Below are 21,483 nucleotides of genomic sequence, written 5' to 3'. Positions count from 1 at the left end.
ATTTATTCACTTACCTAAATTAATTACATTTAGCAATGCAGGAAAAAGGTGGTAATATTTTTGAGCAGCACTGCAAAATTGAGGCATTCAAAGTAAAGCTGCAACTGTGGCAGAAACGAATGACAGAATGCCGTTATGAAATGTTCCCACTTCTGTTGGAATTTATTGAAAAGAACGAGGAGTAATTCATCGGCATTTAAAAGCCCTTTTACGATAAGTTTCAGGGCTACTTTCCTAGAAACCCACATTATGAGTACGGCTGGGTTGCTGATTATTTTGCCGTGGACGTAGCAAATCTCTCTTTGCCATACTAACTGGAGTCACAGCTCATCGATCTGTCATGTGACCCCTCAATAAAAGGTACATTTAACAATTTACCTCTGAAGAAGTTGTGGCTCCTTGTAGGCAAATACCCAGAACTCGCTGGTAAGGCAGTTTCAGTTTTATTGCCATTCACTACCACCTATCGGTGTGAAGCAACATTATCAGTTGTGACTCTATAAAAAACAAAATACAGAAACAGGCTGCATGTAGGTAACGTGCAGTGTAGTAATTGTCAGTAGTGACTGGCCTAATCTTTAACAGGTTGTCGGTATGTTTGCAATGCTTGATGTTGAATTGAAAATTAAAACTAGTATTCAGTATGTTGCAACACAATTTTAAATTGCTATGTTAGTTCAATACCATACCAGGGAGAGTCTTTGAAATAAAGTGTCTAGCAGTGTGAACAGAGGCTGTAGGTGGGAACAGGCCTATAAGCATGGAACACAATCTCCCTCACCCCACAAAAAGGATAGGTCTGGTGCTTCTCGGGTTATTATACTGTTAAAGTAATTGATGGCAATGGTGGTGTGGAGTATCCTCCACTGCAAATCTCCAGATCTCTTAGGAATAGAGGCTTGTACAGAGCCCTCCATGCCAGCTGCACATCCTCCCCTACCCCCAGCTGCTCCCTCCAATGTGTATCCGGGAGCCCCTGCAAGGCCAGGGCATGCATTACCTTCACACACACACCACATAAAGGCTTTTCTTCTGAGCCACAGAGAAGGAGAGTCTGCTGAGTCTGGCAGGGTCCAGAAGCGCCCCTGGTCTGGGCTGAGTATCTAATGTGGGACTCGCCATCAGCAACGAAAAAAGTTCCTCTGAATCAGTGAAGCACAACATCCCGTCCAGCCCACGCACAGCCTGGGCTGACAGTGCTGAGCGGAGCTGATCTAGGAACGCCCCCAACGCTCGCACCGAGCACAGCCCCAGTCGAGCTGCCACATTCTCAGGGCTGCTCCAGCCAACCATCCCCGGGCCCCATAGAGCTCTCAGTTTGGTCACTTGCTCACACCAGCTAGGCGAGTTCAGCACCTCCAGCCTCAGGGCTGGATTATTAACCAGGCTTTCCTCCAAGCACTAGTACACACTGTCTGCCTCCACAGCCTGCTCCACCTTAAACAGGCTCCAGTCAGCAAGCCACTGTAGAACTGTGGGAGCTGGCAGAGGTCCAGTTTTGCGGTTTCCAGCAGGAACATGTGTCTGTCATCATAGGAGGCTGTATGGTCCAGTGGTTAAAGAAAAGGGCTTGTATTATTATTTATTTCTTAGCAGACATCCTTAGCCAGGGCGACTTACAATTGTTACAAGATATCACATTATTTTTTACATACAATTACCCATTTATACAGTTGGGTTTTTACTGGAGCAATCTAGGCAAAGTACCTTGCTCAAGGGTACAGCAGCAGTGCCCCCACTCTCCAGTCAAGAGTCCAGAGCCCTAACCACTACTCCACACTGCTGCCTATACGTCGGGGGTACTCCTTACAATTCAGCCAACTTCCACATTCCCATAAAACCAGGGCACCAGAAGTATCTTCGGTTTGCCTTTCAAGGGAAAGGCTACGAGTTCCGTGTACTGCCGTTCGGCCTATCCCTAGCACCACACGTTTTCACGAAATGCATGGACGCTATCCTGGCCAGTCTGAGACTGAAGGGTATCAGAGTTCTAAACTACCTGGACGACTGGCTCATTTGTGTGGAGTTGCCAGGTCAGGCGCAGCAACACACGGAACTTGTCACCGATCACCTATCCAGACTAGGTCTGAAGGTAAATCATGCGAAAAGTCAACTGACGCCAGCTCAAGCAGCGCTGTCGGACGACAGGGTGTTAAGCATATCAGCCTGACTAGACCTATTCCAGTTAGGCAGAGCTTTACCAGTGGTGACATTCCAGAAACTTCTGGGCCTGATGGCAGCAGCTTCTCAATCCCTTCCCCTTGGCCTCCTGCATATGCGGCCCCTTCAGGCCTGGTTCAACAGGATGGTCCCTCACCCAATGCTGAACCGCAACCGTTTGGTGACAGTGTCCAGATATTGTCTCCAGACTCTCTCTTGGTGGAAACAACCGGCCCACCTATGCCTAGGCGTCAGGCTGGGAGCGGTCACAAGAAGAGAAGTCGTCACCACCGACGCCTCCAACCACGGTTGGGGTGGGGTGTGGAACGGTCGGGGTGCACAAGGGGTTTGGCGGCCTCCGTGGCTGGGCCGACACATAAATCTTCTAGAACTGCAAGCAGTGTTTCTCACTCTTCAGTTCTTTCTAGAGGAAATCGGGGGGAGACACGTGCTTGTCCGGACGGACAACACGGCAGTGGTGGCTTACATCAACCACCAGGGTGGTACAAGATCACCCAGTCTCAACAAGGTGGTCAACAGGCTTCTGGTCTGGGCACACACCCATCTCCTCTCACTCCGAGCGGTACACCTACCTGGAGTGGTGAACATTGCCGCAGACCTCCTCTCGAGGCAGGTTCCGGGCGGCGCAGATTGGAGACTCCATCCCGAGGTTGTCAGCCTCATATGGAAACGGTTTGGGAGAGCGGAGATCGACCTTTTTGCCTCCCAGGAGTCGACGCATTGCACCCTGTGGTTCTCCATAATGAGAGACGAAGGGTGTCTAGGGGTCGACGCATTGGCTCACCAATGGCCAGCGCGCCCACTGTATGCATTTCCACTGATAGCTTTGCTACCTCTGTGTCTGGAGAAGATCAGACAGGACAGGGCCACGGTCCTACTAGTAGCACCTCATTGGCCCAAGAGAGCCTGGTTTGCCTCACTGATACAGCTCCTGTGCGGACAGCCTTGGCAGTTGCCCAGTCGCCGCGACCTGCTCAGCCAGGCACAGGGTGCTCTGTGGCATCACGACCCATTGAGCCTACAGCTTTGGGTTTGGCCCCTGAGCGGCTCCATTTGAGCCATCTGGGTTTGTCTAATAGGGTGATTGACACCCTACAGAACGCTAGGGCTGCCTCCACACGCTATGCCCTGTCAGAGCGCTGGCGTATTATGTGGAGAGGACAACAAGTTTGCGCCAGTCGGAGCAACTCTTTGTTTGCTACGGTTCTCAGTCCCAAGGTCAGGCTCTGTCTAAACAGCACCTGTCTAGGTGGCTAACGGAGACCGTGAAGATTGCGTATCAACTTGCAAAGTTGCTCCCGCCTGAGAAGATCACTGGCCATTCCACTAGAGGGCAGGCCACTTCTTGGGCAATGTTCCAGGGTGCATCTGTCATGGACATATGCAATGCAGCGGTGTGGGCGACCCCCCACACGTTCACGAGGTTCTACAGGATGAACATCGTGGATCCGCTGTGTCCTGGGTTTGGATCAAGAGTGTTGAGGGCTGCCTCGGTGGTCGTCCCCTCAACTACAGATTGATCGGTGAGTAACTTGTCACCTTGGACTGCTAGCGCGGTTAGCTCTAAGAGTCTTGCGCCTGTCCTCACGACAGATTGGGTATACTTACCCATTAGTGATGGTTAATATTTCGTACTTGAAAGAGAACGTTAGGTTATTATCATAACCCTGGTTCTCTGAAATAGAAATATTAACCATCAGTCTTCGCGGTCGCTGCGGAGCCGCGAGACTCAAAAGTAAAAAGAGAATTTGCAAATGGCTGCAATGTGCTTTTGTCGGGGCAACTCACATTGCGTCATGCACTCTCGCGAGAGTTTGTTGGCATAATGCTTTTCAGTTCTTGGGTTCTTAAAGGGGAATAACCCATTAGTGATGGTTAATATTTCTATTTCAGAGAACCAGGGTTATGATAATAACCTAACGTTTTCTTGATTGATGGAGAGGGTGTTGATTTGTTTTCTTGGTTTTTCCAGCACCACAGCTCTGACCCCTATGACCTTGGCAATGAAGATGAAGAGACAATCACAGCGAAGGACGGCAGCAGGTCCTATCGGTGAGATCACTCATTCATATAATTTTATTTATAAGTAATTTTAGTTTAACCCTGTTGTATTTATTTATTTATTTATTTATTTCAGTTTGAATGTCTCACAGCTCCAATACACTCACTGATCAGGGGCCTGAAGTTGTACAGCCAACCTTCACTCACACCCTGTCTGTCTGTCTCTCTGACAGCCTATTACAACTGGAAAATCGCTTTCATTATTAGTGTCATTGTTATTCTTATTTCTTATGTGTTGCACGTGCAACAGAAGTAAATATTCAATAATACATTGCACTGAAACATTAGGAAACGTAGATAATGTAAAGAATCTCTTTCATACTGAAGTATATTAACATGGAAGCTTATTTGTTGTTTGTTGCCCCCTAGCTGTCGGATGTGTGCTGTGACTTTCTTCTCCAAGTCTGAGATGCAGCTCCATTCTAAAACTCACACTGAGAACAAGCCCCACAAGTGCTTGCACTGTTCCAAGACTTTCGCCAACTCCAGCTACCTGGCGCAGCACATCCGGATCCACTCAGGGGCCAAGCCCTACACCTGCTCCTACTGCCAGAAGGCATACAGGCAGTTGTCCCATCTGCAGCAGCACACCAGGTAGCAACATGGGAAGCCCCATGAAGCCAGAAGGGTTGGGGCGAGCGTTCCATTACTCTTTGAAATATTTGTGAATTCTTTCATGTAGTTAAGCTGACAAGAATATCTAATTATAATAATTATAGCTAAGAAATCTTGGGATAAAAACTAAAACCCGGTGGTACCTGATGAGAGGAGAGAATGTTGGTTCCCTGAAATAGTAACCATTACCAAATGGGTGTTTACCTGTAAAGATCCCGAACCTGAATAGTATACCAAAGCTGTGCGCAAACGCCTGTGACGCAGTCATGCTCACCGCCGAGAGCATAAGAGGACTGCAGACACAGGTACTAGTAATAATTTTTCCCTCAAACATGCTGCAATCATGGACGCAGCGACCTTGAAGGTTAATGGTTACATTTCTAGTTTAGGGAACCATGCTTATGATAATAACCCAACGTTCCCTATCAAGAACAAAATGTAACCATTACCGAATGGGTGAGTGTACCAAAGCCATCGCAAGGCGATATTGCAGAATGACCGGACTGCTACAAGGCTGCCTTATGTGTTACCATTTGGAACCCCAGTAACAAATGGCTAGGGCTAAAGATTGAGGGAGAACTTACCTCTGTGTTATGTTGTAAGGGTTGACCCTGAAGCCGCCTTCAACACTATCATTCCAAAGCCAGGGTTTTGGGGATCCTTGACATTCAGTCACTATAATCTTGTAAAGGTATGGGGAGTAGCAGGCTTTTGCAATTGAAAATGCTTGCATCTCACTCACTCATTTAGTGGAGGTGATTGCAAGCAAAAAAGCCGCTTTAAGTGACAAAAATTTGTGCTCAGCTGAATGTAAGTGTTCAAATGGAGGCTTCATGAGTGGCTCATGCACTATGTTAAGCCTCCAGCAAGGAACAATATCCTTCAGAGGTGGCCGAACCCGCCAAGCTTTTTTTAAAAATTGCCCCGCCAGGAAGTGAGCTCCTGGGGAGACAGTCAATTTTGATGGCTACCAGATGGGCCTTTAACATGGATGGGGATTTCCCCTCATCAAATAGGTCCTGCAAAAATTGCAGTATTCCTGCCATGGGAAAAGTCGTGGGGTCAAACCTACGAGGCGGACACCATGTCTGAAAGACCCTGGCCTGGTCCTGCCTATTTTCTAGACACAGTGGGAGCATGGCGAGTGGTGGGAAGGCATACAGCAGTTGCCTTGGCCACTGGTGTGCCAAGGCATCTATCGCCAGAGGGGCCCCGTCTCCTGTTATGGAGAACCAAGGGGGCAGTGGGTCGATTCTTGGGAGGCAAAGAGATCGAGCTCTGCTCTCCCGAACCTGTCCCAAATGAGGCTCACCACCTCGAGATGAAGCTTCCACTAAGGCGCTAGGAACTCTCCTGGAAAGGATGTCCACCGCTCAGTTTACCACCCCGGGCAGGTGTACCGCTCGCAGTGAGGCACACAGTGGAGACTGGGAGACCTGACGCCGCCCTGGTGGTTTATGTAAGCCACCATGGTAGTGTTGTCTGTCCGGACAAGCACTTGTCTCCCTTGAACCTCCTGTAAAAAATTCTGCAGGGCCAGATAAACTGCCTGCAGTTCCAAAAGATTTATGTGGCGACCCTGCCACGGGGATTTCCACAGCCCCCGTGCACTCCTGCCGTTCCACACAGCGCCCCAGCCGTGGCTGGACGCGTCCGTGGTGATGACCTCTCTTCTGGTGATGCTGCCCAGTGTTACGCCGAGATGTAGATGGTCAGGCTGTGTCCACCAAGAGAGCTCCTTTAGACAGTGGCGAGACACTGTCACTAGGTGGCCCGGGTTCAACATGGGCTGAAAAACCCTGTTGTTGAATCAGGCTTGAGAGGGCACATCTGTAGGAGACTCAAAGGAAGGGTCTGGGATTCTGGGAAGCTGCTGCCATCAAGCCCAGAAGTCTCTGGAACGTCACTACTGTAAGTGCTGTATTGAGCTGAAAAAGCTTCAAACAGACGGCTATTGTCTGCACTCTGTTGTCCGATAGAGTGGACAGCATAGACCTACAGTCAAATTGCAGTCCTAGATAGGAGGCTATCTGCACAGGTGTGAGCTGGCTCTTTGCATGATTCACTGTTAGGCCCAACCGATGAATGTGGCCGGTGACGCGTTCTGTTTGGGCCTCTGCCTGTGCTGGAGACTGGGCACAAATGAGCCAGTCGTCCAGGTAATTGAGCACTGTGATGCCTCTGAGTCTCAGTGTTGCCAGGACAGCATCCATGCATTTTGAAAAGACACAGGGAGCTAAGGAGAGGCCAAATGGTAGTACACGGAACTCGTACGCTGTTCCTCAGAAAGCGAACCACAGGTACTTCCTGTGCCATGGTTTTATGGGGATGTGGAAATATGCGTCCTTTAAGTCCACCGTGGCGAACCAGTTGCCTGGCCTGATAAACTGCAACAGTTGTCGCATGGTCAACATTTTGAACCTCCATCGACTCAGATACAGGTTGACCTGCCTGAGGTAGAGGACTGGTCTGAGGCCACCATCCCGCTTGGGCACCAGGAAGTACCTGGATTAGAACCCTTCCATCAAGTGTAGGGAACGTACCGTGCACATAGCTCGCTTTTGCAGCAGAGCTGTCACCTCCCGAGACAGTACTGCAACATCTCGTGGGTCTGGGACTAATGTTGGGACTTGGAATTGGAGAGAATAGCCAGTCTGGTGGTTCCCTGAAAAGAAACCCTGGGCTTGTGGTAGCAACAGTGTGGAGTAGTAGGGCAGCAATGTGGAGTAGTGGTTATGGCTCTGTACTCTTGACCAGAGGGTCGTGGGTTCAATTCCAAGTGGGGGACACTGCTGCTGTACCCTTGAGCAAGGTACTTTACCTAGATTGCTCCAGTAAAAACCCAACTGTATAAATGGGTAATTGTATGTAAAAATAATGTGATGTCTTGTAACAATTGTATGTCGCCCTAGATAAGGGCGTCTGCTAAGAAATAAATAATAATAATAATAAATAATAGCAAGGCCCTAGGGCCGCTGCCGGGTTTGTGGCTTAGCCTGAGGTCTTTGCTTCTGTGACTGGCGGTGGAACTTGTTAAAGTTCAATAAACAGGTCTGGTAGGCTACTAATATACTATTATAGTTACCCAGCCTCAGTCCAGTACATGTGTGGTGACTTGCATAGGGTTGGTACGGTACCCGCAGCCTCAGTACTGTACACGTGTGGTGACTTGCACCGGGTCGGTACGGTACCCACGGCCTCAGTACTGTACACGTGCGGTGACTTGCACCGGGTCGGTACGGTACCTGTGGCCTCAGTACTGTGCACGTGTGGTGACTTGCACTGGGTCAGTACAGTACTTGTGCGATAACCTCGGCCTACGTTACCGCAAGAAGCAGTATACAGGAACTGTATAGCTTCTGACAAACCTACAGTTGCAAACTGAGGGAAGCCTGCTGTTAGCTTAAACAGTCTTCATAATGGTGCTGCAAGCAGCCACCAAGACGGTAGTGATATACTGTGGCAGACAACAATCTATCTACCCAAAGCATATCAACATGTTGTTTTTTATTGATTTATTTTAAACCAAAAATACACACACAAGAGAAACTCTCACAGTACAGTAATCACAATAATAATTCAAATAATAATAAACCCGTACACAAACAAAGTTTTATTTTTAATTAGTCAATGCAGAGCTCCTGAGCCCAGCAGCTACGCTCGTCTTCTGCGCAAGACAGAAAAACACAACACCCGATAAAATATTTTCTAACAAACACAGTAATAAACAATTATAGTTCAGAAATAATAATATCGTTCCCAAAATTAAATGTTTTATTTCTTTTTATTTTAAATCCAGCCGGAGTTATTAGCAGCCTGTAGGAGAGCACAAGTCAGCCGATTTTAAGCTGCTTGATCCCTGGAAGGGGCAGCAAAAGCCTGCTATTTATTTAGTTTATTTTTTTATTTACATTTATATAGCACCTTTCATCACAAGGACCTCAAGGCGCTTTTGCAACATTTTACAATATACAAAATTTAAAAAGCAAAGATAATTCCTATAAAACAGTTTAAAAGACGATACACTGTTTTATATGAATTATCGATACAGGCAGTGCTAAAATTATGGTAAAAAAGCCATTTTTATAAAAATGGGTTTCCAATGCTATTTTAAAAGTAGAAAGATTCCCTGCTTTTTTGACTGAAGATTGTAGAGCATTCCACAACATTGGGGCTTTACAAGAGAAGGCCCTCCCTGCTGCACCATCTTTATTCACTCTCGGAACAACCAACAGCCCCACATCCTGTGATCTTAGAGTACGACTTGGGATTGTAAGGGGTCAACAATTCCTGTAAATAACTTGGTGCTAATCTATTTAGGGCTTTATAAGTTAAAAGCAAAATCTTATAATCAATTCTAAAATGCAAAGGGAGCCAGTGCAAAGAAGCTAAGACAGAGGTAATAAGCTCATTTTTTTTGGTTTTAGTTAGAATACTGGTAGCAGTGTTTTGAACTAGCTGCAAACGAGACACCACATGTTTAGGAATACTAGTAAACCGAGCATTACAATAGTCTGTTCTGGGTGAAACAAAGGCATGCATTAGCTTTTCAGAGTCAGGTACAGAGACAATGGGTCAAAGTTTCTATATTCCTCAAATTATAAAAATAAACTTTTGTAATTTTTTTAATATTACTCAAATGATAAATTTGGATCAAAAGTGACCCCCAAATTCCTCATTTCCAGTTTTAGATTTGATGAAAAACTGCTGAACCCTAACTCCTGTAAGTCAATGCTTTTTATTTGGTTCTGACTGCCCAAAAACATAACCTCTGTTTTGTCTGAATTCAACATTAAAAAATTGAGACATCCAACACTTTATATCAGCAAGGCATGCAACTAATAGCGCCCCAATAGAGGGCTTGCCTGGATTTACAGACAAGTACAGTTGTGTGTCATTGGTGTAAAAATGGAAGAAAATAACAAGTGGGTGCAAAGGTTTGTTTTATTTGATTTTGTCCAGTGCCTGACAGCGAAACAAACAGTAAACAGTAATGAAGGTACAGTGCCGTGAAAAAGTATTTGCCCCCTGTCTGATTTTCTGCATTTTTGCATATTTTTGACAGATAACAGATAAAAGGGACCCTGAGTGAACAAATAACACAAAAATTTGATACATATTTCATTTATTTATTAAAGAAAGTTATGCAACACCCAATGCCCCCGTGTGAAAAAGTAATCGCCCCCTTAGACTCAATAACTGGTTAGCCACCTTTAGCAGCAATAACTGCAACCAAACACTGCCTGTAGTTATTGATTAGTTTCTCACAGCACCGTGGAGGAATTTTGGCCCACTCCTCCATGAGAACTGCTTCAACTCAGTGACATTTGTGGGTTTTTGAGCATGAACTGCTTGTTTCAGGTCCTGCCACAACATCTCAATGGGGTTTTAGGTCTGGACTTTGACTAGGCCATTCCAAAACTTTAAATTTCTTGTTCTTCAACCATTCTGATGCAGACTTGCTTGTGTGTTTCGGATAATTGTCTTGCTGCATGACCCAGCTGCGCTTCAGCTCACGGACGGATGGCTTGACATTCTCCTGTAGAATTCTCTGATACAGAGAAGAATTCATGGTTCCTTCAATGATGGCAAGGCGTCCAGGTCCTGACGCAGCAAAGCATCCCCAAACCATGACACTACCACCACCATGCTTTACCATTGGTATGAGTTTCTTACTATGGAATGCAGTGTTTGGTTTTCGCCAGACATAACAGGGCCCATGTCGGCCATAAAGTTCCACTTTTGACTCATCTGTGCATAGAACATTGTTCCAGAACTCTTGAGAATCATCCAGATGCTTTTGGGCAAACTTGAGACAAGCATCCATGTTCTTCTTAGTGAGCAATGGTTTCCGCCTTGCTACTCGGCCATGAATCCCATTTTTGCCCAGTGTCTTTCTGATGGTGGAGTCATGAACACTGACCTTAGCCGAGGCAAAAGAGGCCTGCAGGTCCCTGGATGTTTTTCTAGGGTTCTTTGTGACTTCCTGGACGATTTTACGCCTTGCTCTTGGAGAGATTTTGGCAGGACGGCCACTCCTGGGAAGATTCACTACTGTCCCAAACTTTCCCCATTTGGACAATATGGCTCTGTGGTTCGGTGGAGCCCCAGAGCCTTAGAAATGGCTTGTAACCCTTTCCAGACTGATAGGCATCAACAACTTTTTTCCGGAGGTCTTCAGGAATTTCTTTTGTTCGTGGCATGATGTGCCTCTAGAACCTGTGTGCTGACAACTTCACTCTGATGGTAAGGGCCAAAGTTAGTCAGATTTATATTGGGCAGGGCTGGCCCAAATCAGGCCTGGTTGTTAACCAAAGTACTCAAACAGCTGACCCTAATTATCCCTTTTAATTGGGTTGAGTTAACTAGGGGGGTGTGGCGGAGTGTCCCGCCCCTATGTATTTATTTATTATTATTTGTATTTTTGTTTGCGGCGCAGTTAAAAGCGCCACGTCTTTTATTATTTATAATTTAAAACCCTGTGAGGATGCATGACTGATCAGCTACTGATTATTTAACTAGCTGACAGTCATGCATCCTTACCAAACGCGTGCAGACTCTGGCCGAGGGGTAATAAGATAATTAACAACTAGTTAACCCCTTGGCCAGAGTATAAGAACCTGCAGCTGCCCGTGCTGCGGGGTGGAGTGTACAGAGGAGAGTACGGGGAGCGTCACTTATTAATAACCAAAAACAAAGGAACAGATTACAATTCTCCGTCCCCTTTTATGCTGTCACACATGACCCCTTGGTAAACGACTGCAACCGCCTCTCCAATCTGCGGCTGCCACATCGTTTCCCTTCTGGGTCATGCGTTCTTGCAACAGAGTCTCGCCTTCATCCAGACTGGCTGACTTCCCGACCCTGGGAAAGAACTGTCAGACCAGCCCGTCCAAAGAACTCTTTTCACACTGCTTAGCGCCCTCACAGGTCATTGTCTTTCTGTCACAGGGGCCTAAAATAAAACCCTGAGGAACATGCAGATAACTTCCGATAATACCGATTTATTCTCCCCAATGGAGACATACTGCAACATGTTGGGAAATAACAAGCAACAGGTTGTGTGCAAAATGATGTGTAATTAGTAAAAATACAATGTTTCAAAAATAATTATCGCGTTAGTAGCAAAATATATGCAGATAAAAGTAACAGGTACTTATCTGTATGTTCTCTCCATCAGGATCTGAAAGAAAAATGATTACTAGAATCTGTGTCTTCAGTCCTCTTATGCTCTCTGGGGCGAGCATGACTGTGTCATGGGTGCTTGTGCGCAGCTTTGATATACTATTCAGGTTTGGGATCTTTTATAGGTAAACACTCATTCGGTAATGGTTACATTTCGTACTTGATAGGGAACCTCTCTTCTGTGCATATTGAAACATGAGGTATCTTTCATTTAGTGTCATTGTTATTTATTATCTCCTAAGTATTTCTTTTCGTGTTGCTGTCTTGTTTTTTATTCAGAATCCACACTGGAGATAGACCGTATAAATGTGCACATCCCGGCTGTGAGAAAGCCTTCACCCAGCTCTCAAACCTGCAGGTAAGACTCTTCTCAGCCTGCTCATAAACTCTGACACCTCCTGCAGAAACTATAGGGCGGCTGGAGCCAAGATGGCTAATGCTTTCTCTTTGTGTTATTTTTCTGCAGTCCCACAGAAGGCAGCACAATAAAGACAAGCCCTACAAGTGTCATCACTGCCACCGTGCGTACACAGACTCTGCCTCGTTAGAGGTGCATCTCAGCACTCACACGGTTAAACATGCCAAGGTGTACTCCTGCGGCATGTGCAACCGCGCCTACACCTCGGTGAGTCTGCATGTTTGTCAGGCAGCCTCTATCAACCCAGAGCAATGAGCTCTTATTAAAATGGTGATGCTGCAAGCCTCACTCTGGCGCTCATACAGTAATGCTTCAGTAGTCTGAAGGTCTGTAATCAGTTCCTGTGAGGAGTGGCTCCGGCAGCTGTAAAGGATGAGAGACAGGGCAGGCATGAGTGTGGGATTGTTATCACTCTGGTAGGGAGGGTGAGTGTGGGATTGTTATCACTGGGAGGGAGGGTGAGTGTGGGATTGTTATCACTGGGAGGGACGGTGAGTGTGGGATTGTTATCACTGGGAGGGAGGGTGAGTGTGGGATTGTTATCACTCTGGGAGAGACGGTGAGTGTGGGATTGTTATCACTGGGAGGGAGGGTGAGTGTGGGATTGTTATCACAGTGAGAGGGTGAATGTGGGATTGTTATCACTCTGGGAGGGAGGGTGAGTGTGAAATTGTTATCACTGGGAGGGAGGGTGAGTGTGGGATTGTTATCACAGTGAGAGGGTGAATGTGGGATTGTTCTCTTTCAATTACGAAATATTAACCATCACTAATGGGTTATTCCCCTTTAAGAACCCAAGAACTGAAAAGCATTATGCCAACAAACTCTTGCGAGAGTACATGACGCAATGTGAGTTGCCCCGACAAAAGCACATTGCAGCCATTTGCAAATTCTCTTTTTCCTTTTTTACTAAGAGTGAAAGCATCTGAGCTAAGTACTTCTTATTACTTAGTAGTATATGCCTTGTTAACCTGGTTTTTTGCAGTGTTTTACTCACGGTCGCTACTGTTGTTTAAAATAATTATTATTCTGCCGAGTTTTGATCTAGTCAGCCCGAACTGGCCTTGCGCCAGCGGGAGCCTGCGACTTGCGTTTGCCCTCCCCCGGGTCTAGTTCACTATTACGGCAAAGAACTCTCATCTGGACAGGGCTCTGTTCCAGTAAAAAAAAAAAAAGTTCTATCCCGGCTGGGATAGTTTTGTTGTTGTATTATTATTTTTTGTATATTGAGTGCTGCTTTACATTACTGTATACCCTTGCCCTTGTTTTTCTTTATTTTACAGAAAACGGGATCAAGTTCTTTGGGCTCACAGGATACTGTATTACGGCTGTAGTACAGGGGTTATCTTCAGGCTTGGAGATAACCTGTAACTGTGGATCTACTGAGTGTAGTACTCGTGCTGCTCATTCCACAGTTACACAGTCTTCTTGACTGTACAGTTAGCTGGCGTGCATCTCTTCGTGAGATCTCCTGCTTTTTGTGGGATTGCTGGCTGCTGTTGTGCATTAGCACAAGGTTAGCGGTTTTTTTTTCTTCTTTGTACCTTGGTACCAGAGTTGACGCAACCTTTGAGTTGTTATTAACTCTATATTGAGACAGTACCGCGCCACACAACTGCGTTTTCATACGCTTGGTACTGACGCTACCGCATTTGCATACGCTTCGGTACTGACGTTACCGCATTTTTTTCATATGCTTCAGTACTGACGCTACTGCGTTTTTTCGCTATCTTTTAGTACCGGCAGTAGGTGTTTGTACTCGGTACCCAGACTGGTTCATAGCAGGTCTGTTGATACCAACGATACCCAGAACTAACGTTCGGTACCAGGTTCGGTACCAAGCTAACTTGGTTAGACTTGATACCCGTAATATTTTTATTGGTACCCAGACTAGTTATACTAAGTCTGTCAGTACCAACTCCCTCAGTACCTAGAACAAACGCTCAGTACCAGGTTCGGTACCAAGCTAACGGTTAGCCTTGATACTAGTAATACTTTACATTGGGTACCCAGACTATTTTATACTAAGTATGTTGGTACCAACGCCTCGGTACCTACACTACTATGTTTCACAGTTGCGTTGACTGTGGCGCCAAGCTGCCAGCAGCTGATGGCTACGAAAGATGTGTACGCTGCTTAGGTCAGGAACACGCAGAGGAGGACCCTGCCTTTTGCGCGCAGTGCGCTGTTTTCAGCAAGCGATCACTACGGTCCAGGTTTATGCGCCAGTCGAGCGATAGCTCCATTACCCCTGCACAGTTACCTTCTACGGAGGCAGCTGGTAGCAGTAGGGGGCGCTCTAGGGAGTGCAGTTCTGGAGAGCGCTGCTCCAGGGAGCACCATTCCAGGGAGTTTAGCCAGAGGCATCGCTCCCCGGTGCGCGGTGCCAGGGCACGTGGCTCCAAAGAGTCCGCCTCCAGGAAGCACAGGAGGAGGAGTCCCTCTTCTTCCTCCTCACCCGCTTCCTCTCCTGCTTCTTCTTCCCCGAGGAGTAAGAGGAGGAGGCACAGGTCCCGATCATTGGACCACTGGCGGGATATGTGTGAGATGTTCCAGCAACAGCAGTCAACTCTGATCCAGTTGTTGCTGGAGCGGTCTCTGCCAGTGCAGGCACCTGCTGTGGTGCAAGCACCTGTTGTGATGCGAGCACCTGTTGCTCCACCTTCACAAATGGCTTCTCTCTCCCCCCCTGGACTCGCTGCCTCTGATTCCCTTGCCTAGGGAGCTCATACCCCTGATGCGCCGAGCCAATGACGCACTTAGGGTGCCATGGCCGAGCGCGACAGTTGAGAGGTTCTCTGTTTATGACGAGCGTAAGGAGATACCCTCTGAGGCCCCGCCCATCCACCCAGATTTTTGGCAGGAACTGACCTCATCGTGGCAACACCCGGCCACAGCCCCTGCGGTCCCTAGGTCGGGTACGACCTATAGGGTTCACGAGGGGGATAAAATGGGTTTGGTCCACTTTCCCCCTGTCGGGTCAACTATTTCAGCCTTGGCACAGCCAGCGAACCTTGCGCTTCTATCCAAAGATGCAGCTTGCCCGAACAAGCAATGTCAGGTAACGGAAGTCCTTCTGAAGAGGGCTTACTCCGCTGATGCCTTCGTTGCCCGGTTGGGCAACTACAATACATGTTTGGTGGCTTACCAGAGCCACATTTGGAGCTCGCTGCTGAGGGGGAACTTACCCTCGATCAGACAGAGGAGCTGCGGCTGATCTCCCAAATGTTGCTACGGCTAGCTAAGCTTCTGGGCCAAGCAACAGGACGGAGTATGGCAGCATTGGTGGCTGTGTGCCATCAGCTGTGGCTTTCTCAAGCCAGGCTGACGGAGAATAACAAAGCTGCTCTACTGGATGCGCCCATCACACCAGGGCATATATTCGGCCCTGCAGTGGACGACTTGTTGCTGTTGAAGCGGCAAGGGAAGCAACAAAGGCGTTCAGTGACCTTGCCCCTAAGCCGGCACTACCGCCTAAGAAGCAGTGGTATCAGAGACCACCGCCTCGGCCACAATGGCAGTCTTAGGGCGGTCCACGGGACTCTCCATCAGCCGCTGGTAGGTCGGCCCGAGGGCGCAGTAGGCAAAGGCGGTTCCAGTGCAATGCGCCTGATAAGAAACCGCAGGCGCCTAAACCGAAGAAGCAGCCCTAGGAATTTGCTGCCACAGGCCCAGGGCCCCTTCTCCAAAGCCCATCTGGAGTACTGGGGCCAGTGCACCCGCGATTTGTGGGTGCTCACCACTATATTATTTATTTATTATTTATTTCTTAGCTGACGCCCTTATCCAGGGCGACTTACATTTGTTACAAGATATCACATTATTTTTTACATACAATTACCCATTTATACAGTTGGGTTTTTACTGGAGCAATCTAGGCAAAGTACCTTGCTCAAGGGTACAGCAGCAGTGTCCCCACTCTCCGGTCAAGAGTCCAGAGCCCTAACCACTACTCCACACTGCTGCCTATACGTCGGGGGTACTCCTTACAATTCAGCCAACTTCCACATTCCCATAAAACCAGGGCACCAGAAGTATCTTCGGTTCGCCTTTCAAGGGAAAGGCTACGAGTTCCGTGTACTGCCGTTCGGCCTATCCCTAGCGCCACATGTTTTCACGAAATGCATGGACGCTATCCTGGCCAGTCTGAGACTGAAGGGTATCAGAGTTCTAAACTACCTGGACGACTGGCTCATTTGTGTGGAGTTGCCAGGTCAGGCGCAGCAACACACGGAACTTGTCACCGATCACCTATCCAGACTAGGTCTGAAGGTGAATCATGCGAAAAGTCAACTGACGCCAGCTCAAGTAGCACACTACTTGGGTCTGAGTCTGGACTCCCAGTCCGTGACAGCAGCGCTGTCGGACGACAGGGTGTTAAGCATATCAGCCTGCCTAGACCTATTCTGGTTAGGCAGAGCTTTACCAGTGGTGACATTCCAGAAACTTCTGGGCCTGATGGCAGCAGCTTCTCAATCCCTTCCCCTGGGCCTCCTGCATATGCGGCCCCTCCAGGCCTGGTTCAACAGGATGGTCCCTCACCCAATGCTGAACCGCAACCGTTTGGTGACAGTGTCCAGATATTGTCTCCAGACTCTCTCTTGGTGGAAACAGCTGACCCACCTATGCCTAGGCGTCAGGCTGGGAGCGGTCACAAGAAGAGAAGTCGTCACCACCGACGCCTCCAACCATGGTTGGGGTGGAGTGTGGAACGGTCGGGGTGCACAAGGGGTGTGGCGGTCTCCGTGACTGGGCCGACACATAAATCTTCTAGAACTGCAAGCAGTGTTTCTCACTCTTCAGTTCTTTCTAGAGGAAATCGGGGGGAGACACGTGCTTGTCCGGACGGACAACACGGCAGTGGTGGCTTACATCAACCACCAGGGTGGTACAAGATCACCCAGTCTCAACAAGGTGGTCAACAGGCTTCTGGTCTGGGCACACACCCACCTCCTCTCACTCCGAACGGTACACCTACTCAAACATTGCCGCAGACTTCCTCTCAAGGCAGGTTCTGGACAGCGCAAATTGGAGACTCCATCCCGAGGTTGTGAGCCTCATATGGGAATGGTTTGGGAGAGCAGAGATCGACCTCTTTGCCTCCCGGGAGTCGACACATTGCACCCTGTGGTTCTCCATAAGGAGAGACGAAGGGTGTCTAGGGGTCGACACATTGGCTCACCAGTGGCCAGTGCTCCCACTGTATGCATTTCCGCTGATAGCTTTGCTACCGCTGTGTCTGGAGAAGATCAGACAGGACAGGGCCACGGTCCTCCTAGTAGCACCTCACTGGCCCAAGAGATCCTGGTTTGCCTCACTGATACAGCTCCTGTGCGGACAGCCTTGGCAGTTGCCCAGTCGCCACGACCTGCTCAGCCAGGCGCAGGGCGGTCTGTGGCATCATGACCCATCGAGCCTACAGCTCTGGGTTTGGCCCCTGAGCGGCTCCATTTGAGCCATCTGGGTTTGTCTAATAGGGTGATTGACACCTTACAGAATGCTAGGGCTGCCTCCACTCGTTCCCAGTATGGCTACAAGTGGGGCGTTTTTCAGACATGGTGTCTGTCAAAGGGAGAGGATCCCACGACATGCCCGATGGCAGTGATCTTGCAGTTTTTGCAAGACCTGCTGGACGATGGGAAGAGCCCTTCTACTCTAAAAGTCTACCTGCCAGCTATTTCAGCTTGCCATGTGAAGATAGACTCAGTCTCCCCAGGAGGGACAGTTTTTGAAGGGAGCTAGGAGACTCCGTCTTCCGAGGAAGGACGTTGTTCCTCACTGGCGGTTGAATGTCGTGCTGAATGCACTGACGAAACCACCTTTTGAACCCATGAATTCCGCAGAGCTAAAGCTTTTGTCTTTTAAGACAGCTTTGTTGGTGGCAGTCACTTCTGTTAAGCAAATAAGTGAGCTGCAGGCACTATCCGTCGCCAAAGCCTGTTTATATTTTGCGAAGGGGCGGTCACGAGTGACACTCCGGACCAACCCTGCGTTTTTGCTGAAGACTATTTCGGCTTTCCATGTCAATCAGTCGGTGGAGTTGGAGGCTTTTCACCCTCCTCCTTTCCAGTCCGACGGAGACAGAATGCTCCACACGCTATGCCCTGTGAGAGTGCTGGCGTACTATGTGGAGAGGACAAAATGTTGGTGCCAGTCGGAGCAACTCTTTGTTTGCTATGGTTCTCAGTCCTAAGGTCAGGCTCTGTCTAAACAGCGCCTGTCTAGGTGGCTAACGCAGACCGTGAAGATGGCGTATCAACTTGCGAAGTTGCCCCTGCCGGAGAAGATCACTGGCCATTCCACTAGAGAGCAGGCCACTTCTTGGGCAATGTTCCAGGGTGCATCTGTCATGGACATATGCAATGCAGAGGTGTGGGCGACCCCCCACACGTTCACAAGGTTCTACAGGATGAACATCGTGGATCTGCTGTGTCCTGGGTTTGGATCAAGAGTGTTGAGGGCTGCCTCTGAGGCCATCCCCTCAACTAAGGATTGATTGGTAAGTAACTTGTTACCTTGTAGGACTGCTAGCGTGGTTAGCTCGGAAGAGTCTTGCGCCTGTCCTCACGACAGATTGGGTATACGTATCCGTTAGTGATGGTTAATGTTAGGTTATTATCATAACCCTGGTTCTCTGAAATAGAAATATTAACCATCAGTTAATATTATCACTCTGGGAGGGTGAATGTGGGATTGTTATCACTCTGGGAGGGTGATTGTTGTATTCTTTTTTTTTTTTTTTTTTTTTTTTTTTTTTAATTTAGTCGTCGCCAATTATTTTTACCCCGGTTTTCACCCCAATTTAGCATGCCCAATTATTATCTGTATCCCTGGCTCACCGCTCGCAACCCCCCCGCCGACTCGGGAAACGGAGGCTGGAACACACGTCCTCCGAAACGTTCTCCTTCCAAGCCGTCATTTTTCGCACTGCAGATCCACAGCAATGCCACCAGACCTATAGTGCCGGAGGACAACACAGATCTGGCGGCTCCGCTGCAGAGCCACAGGCGCCCTATCGGCCACAGGTGTCGCTGATGCGCGGTGAGCCATGGATTCCCCTGCCGACCTAAGCCCTCCCTACCCGGGCAGCGCTCAGCCAATTGTGCGCCGCCCCCTAGGAACTCTCGGTCACGGTCAGCTGTGACATAGCCTGGATTCGAACCTGCGATCTCCAGGCTATAGGGCACATCCTGCGAGGAGCGCCTTTACTGGATGCGCCACTCGGGAGCCCCGTTTGATTGTTGTATTCTTATCACTCTGGGAGGGAGGGGGTGGGATTGTTCTCACTCTGGGAGGGAGGGTGAGTGTGGGATTGTTATCACTCTGGGAGGGTGATTGTTGTATTGTTATCACTCTGGGAGGGAGGGGGTGGGATTGTTCTCGCTTTGGGAGGGAGAGTGAGTGGGATTGTTATCACTCTGGGAGGGAGGGTGAGTGTGGGATTGTTCTCACTCGGAGGGAGGGTGAGTGTGGGATTGTTCTCGCTTTGGGAGGGAGAGTGAGTGTGGGATTGTTATCACTCTGGGAGGGAGGGTGAGTGTGGGATTGTTATCAATCTGGGAGGGAGGGTGAGTGTGGGATTGTTATCACTCTGGGAGGGTGACTGTGGGATTGTTATCACTCTGGGAGGGTGAGTGTGGGATTGTTATCACTCTGGGAGGGTGACTGTGGGATTGTTATCACTCTGGGAATGAGGGTGAGTGGGTTTGTTATCACTCTGGCATGGAGAATGTGGGATTGTTACGACTCTGGGAGGGAGGGTAAGTGAGGGATTGTACCTGGGGATCCTGGGAGTATCAGCTGTTTATCATTTTCTTTTTTAAATTTTTTTCAGGAAACGTATCTGATGAAACACATGCGGAAGCACAACCCTGATCCCAGTAACCCAGTGCAGCAAAACCAGTCTGCCCAGTCCAGTAGCTCCCAGCAGAACCAACCCCACTACACAAACCAGTCTGAGCCCATCCCAGGCCAGTGCCCTTTCGACCTGCACCAGTACAAACCAGTATCGTCCACTGAGCTACAGTACAAACCAGTACAGAACCAGTCAGACCACCAACAACATAAAGACCTGTGTCTGACTGTTTCTACCTCTGCTATCCAAGTGGTGGAGCATTTGAATTCTTAAGACAGAGGATAGAGAATGGAGATAGACAGGGAGAGAGGAGAGGAGTGAGGTGGAGAGGAGTGAGGATGAAAGGAGGGGGATGAGAGGGTAAGGCAGTGAACACAAAGATTTCCACACAAAATCATGATTTTAAAATACATATGGCTTCAAATGCCATTGAAACATATTTGTAATCCTTCCCTTTGTTTGCAACCATTATGGATGGTTCCAGTAGGTGTGCTCTAATATTAAGATATTTTATAATTAGTCAATTAGATAACAAAACTGATTTTAAAATGTCAATATCACAACAACAGAATTGGAAGTCATTCATAATGAGTGTAGACATGCTGAGCGGAGAGGGAGGGGCCTCATAGCACACGTCATACAGCAGACTGGCTGGGTAGAGGCATGGCATTGGTTTGAAAGGGTATGTGAGTTGGTATTTAATGATTTACAATCCCACTGATCTCTTTCATTGTTATTAGCTGTATATTATATTAGAGCTACTTATTATAACCTCATCACTCTCTCTCTCTGTCTCTCAACCACAGGGGGTGCTATTTTCTGTGTAATAACTTGTAATCCCATTGTATATTATTTGTATAACCTGCTCATACAAAAGTGCTGAGAGGACTGTCTAATATATAGATACCTATTGATTACAGTATGTGTGTGTGTGTGTGTGTGTGTGTGTATATGTATATATATATATATATATATATATATATATATATATATATATATCTATATATATATATATATCTATATATATATATATATATATATATCTGTATATATATATATATATATCTATATATATATATATATATATAGATATAGATATAGATATAGATATAGATATACACACACAGTTGTAGTCAAAAGTTTACATACCCCAATGGAAATTTGTAAT

General features: G+C 47.7%; 1 protein-coding gene across 4 annotated transcripts in view; it reads left to right on the top strand.

Moving 5' to 3' along the window:
* The window catches only part of LOC117424267 (zinc finger protein 362-like), a 56,786-nt gene extending 35,522 nt beyond the window's left edge, over positions 1 to 21,264 (top strand). For all 4 annotated transcript variants that reach the window (XM_034040471.3, XM_034928324.2, XM_058992510.1 and 1 more), the window contains 5 exons: positions 4,154 to 4,233; positions 4,612 to 4,836; positions 12,322 to 12,400; positions 12,509 to 12,667; positions 20,295 to 21,264. In XM_034040471.3, coding sequence (XP_033896362.1) covers positions 4,154 to 4,233; positions 4,612 to 4,836; positions 12,322 to 12,400; positions 12,509 to 12,667; positions 20,295 to 20,588 — 837 coding nt within the window. In that variant the 3' untranslated portion in view covers positions 20,589 to 21,264. The remainder of the gene's footprint in view (positions 1 to 4,153; positions 4,234 to 4,611; positions 4,837 to 12,321; positions 12,401 to 12,508; positions 12,668 to 20,294) is intronic.
* The last annotated feature ends 219 nt before the right edge of the window (positions 21,265 to 21,483 follow it).

This window comes from Acipenser ruthenus, chromosome 19 (assembly GCF_902713425.1).
Source record: "Acipenser ruthenus chromosome 19, fAciRut3.2 maternal haplotype, whole genome shotgun sequence".
Lineage (NCBI taxonomy): Eukaryota > Metazoa > Chordata > Actinopteri > Acipenseriformes > Acipenseridae > Acipenser > Acipenser ruthenus.
The sequence above is the reverse complement of the archived record's forward strand: the minus strand, read 5'-3'. Positions and strand labels throughout refer to the sequence as shown.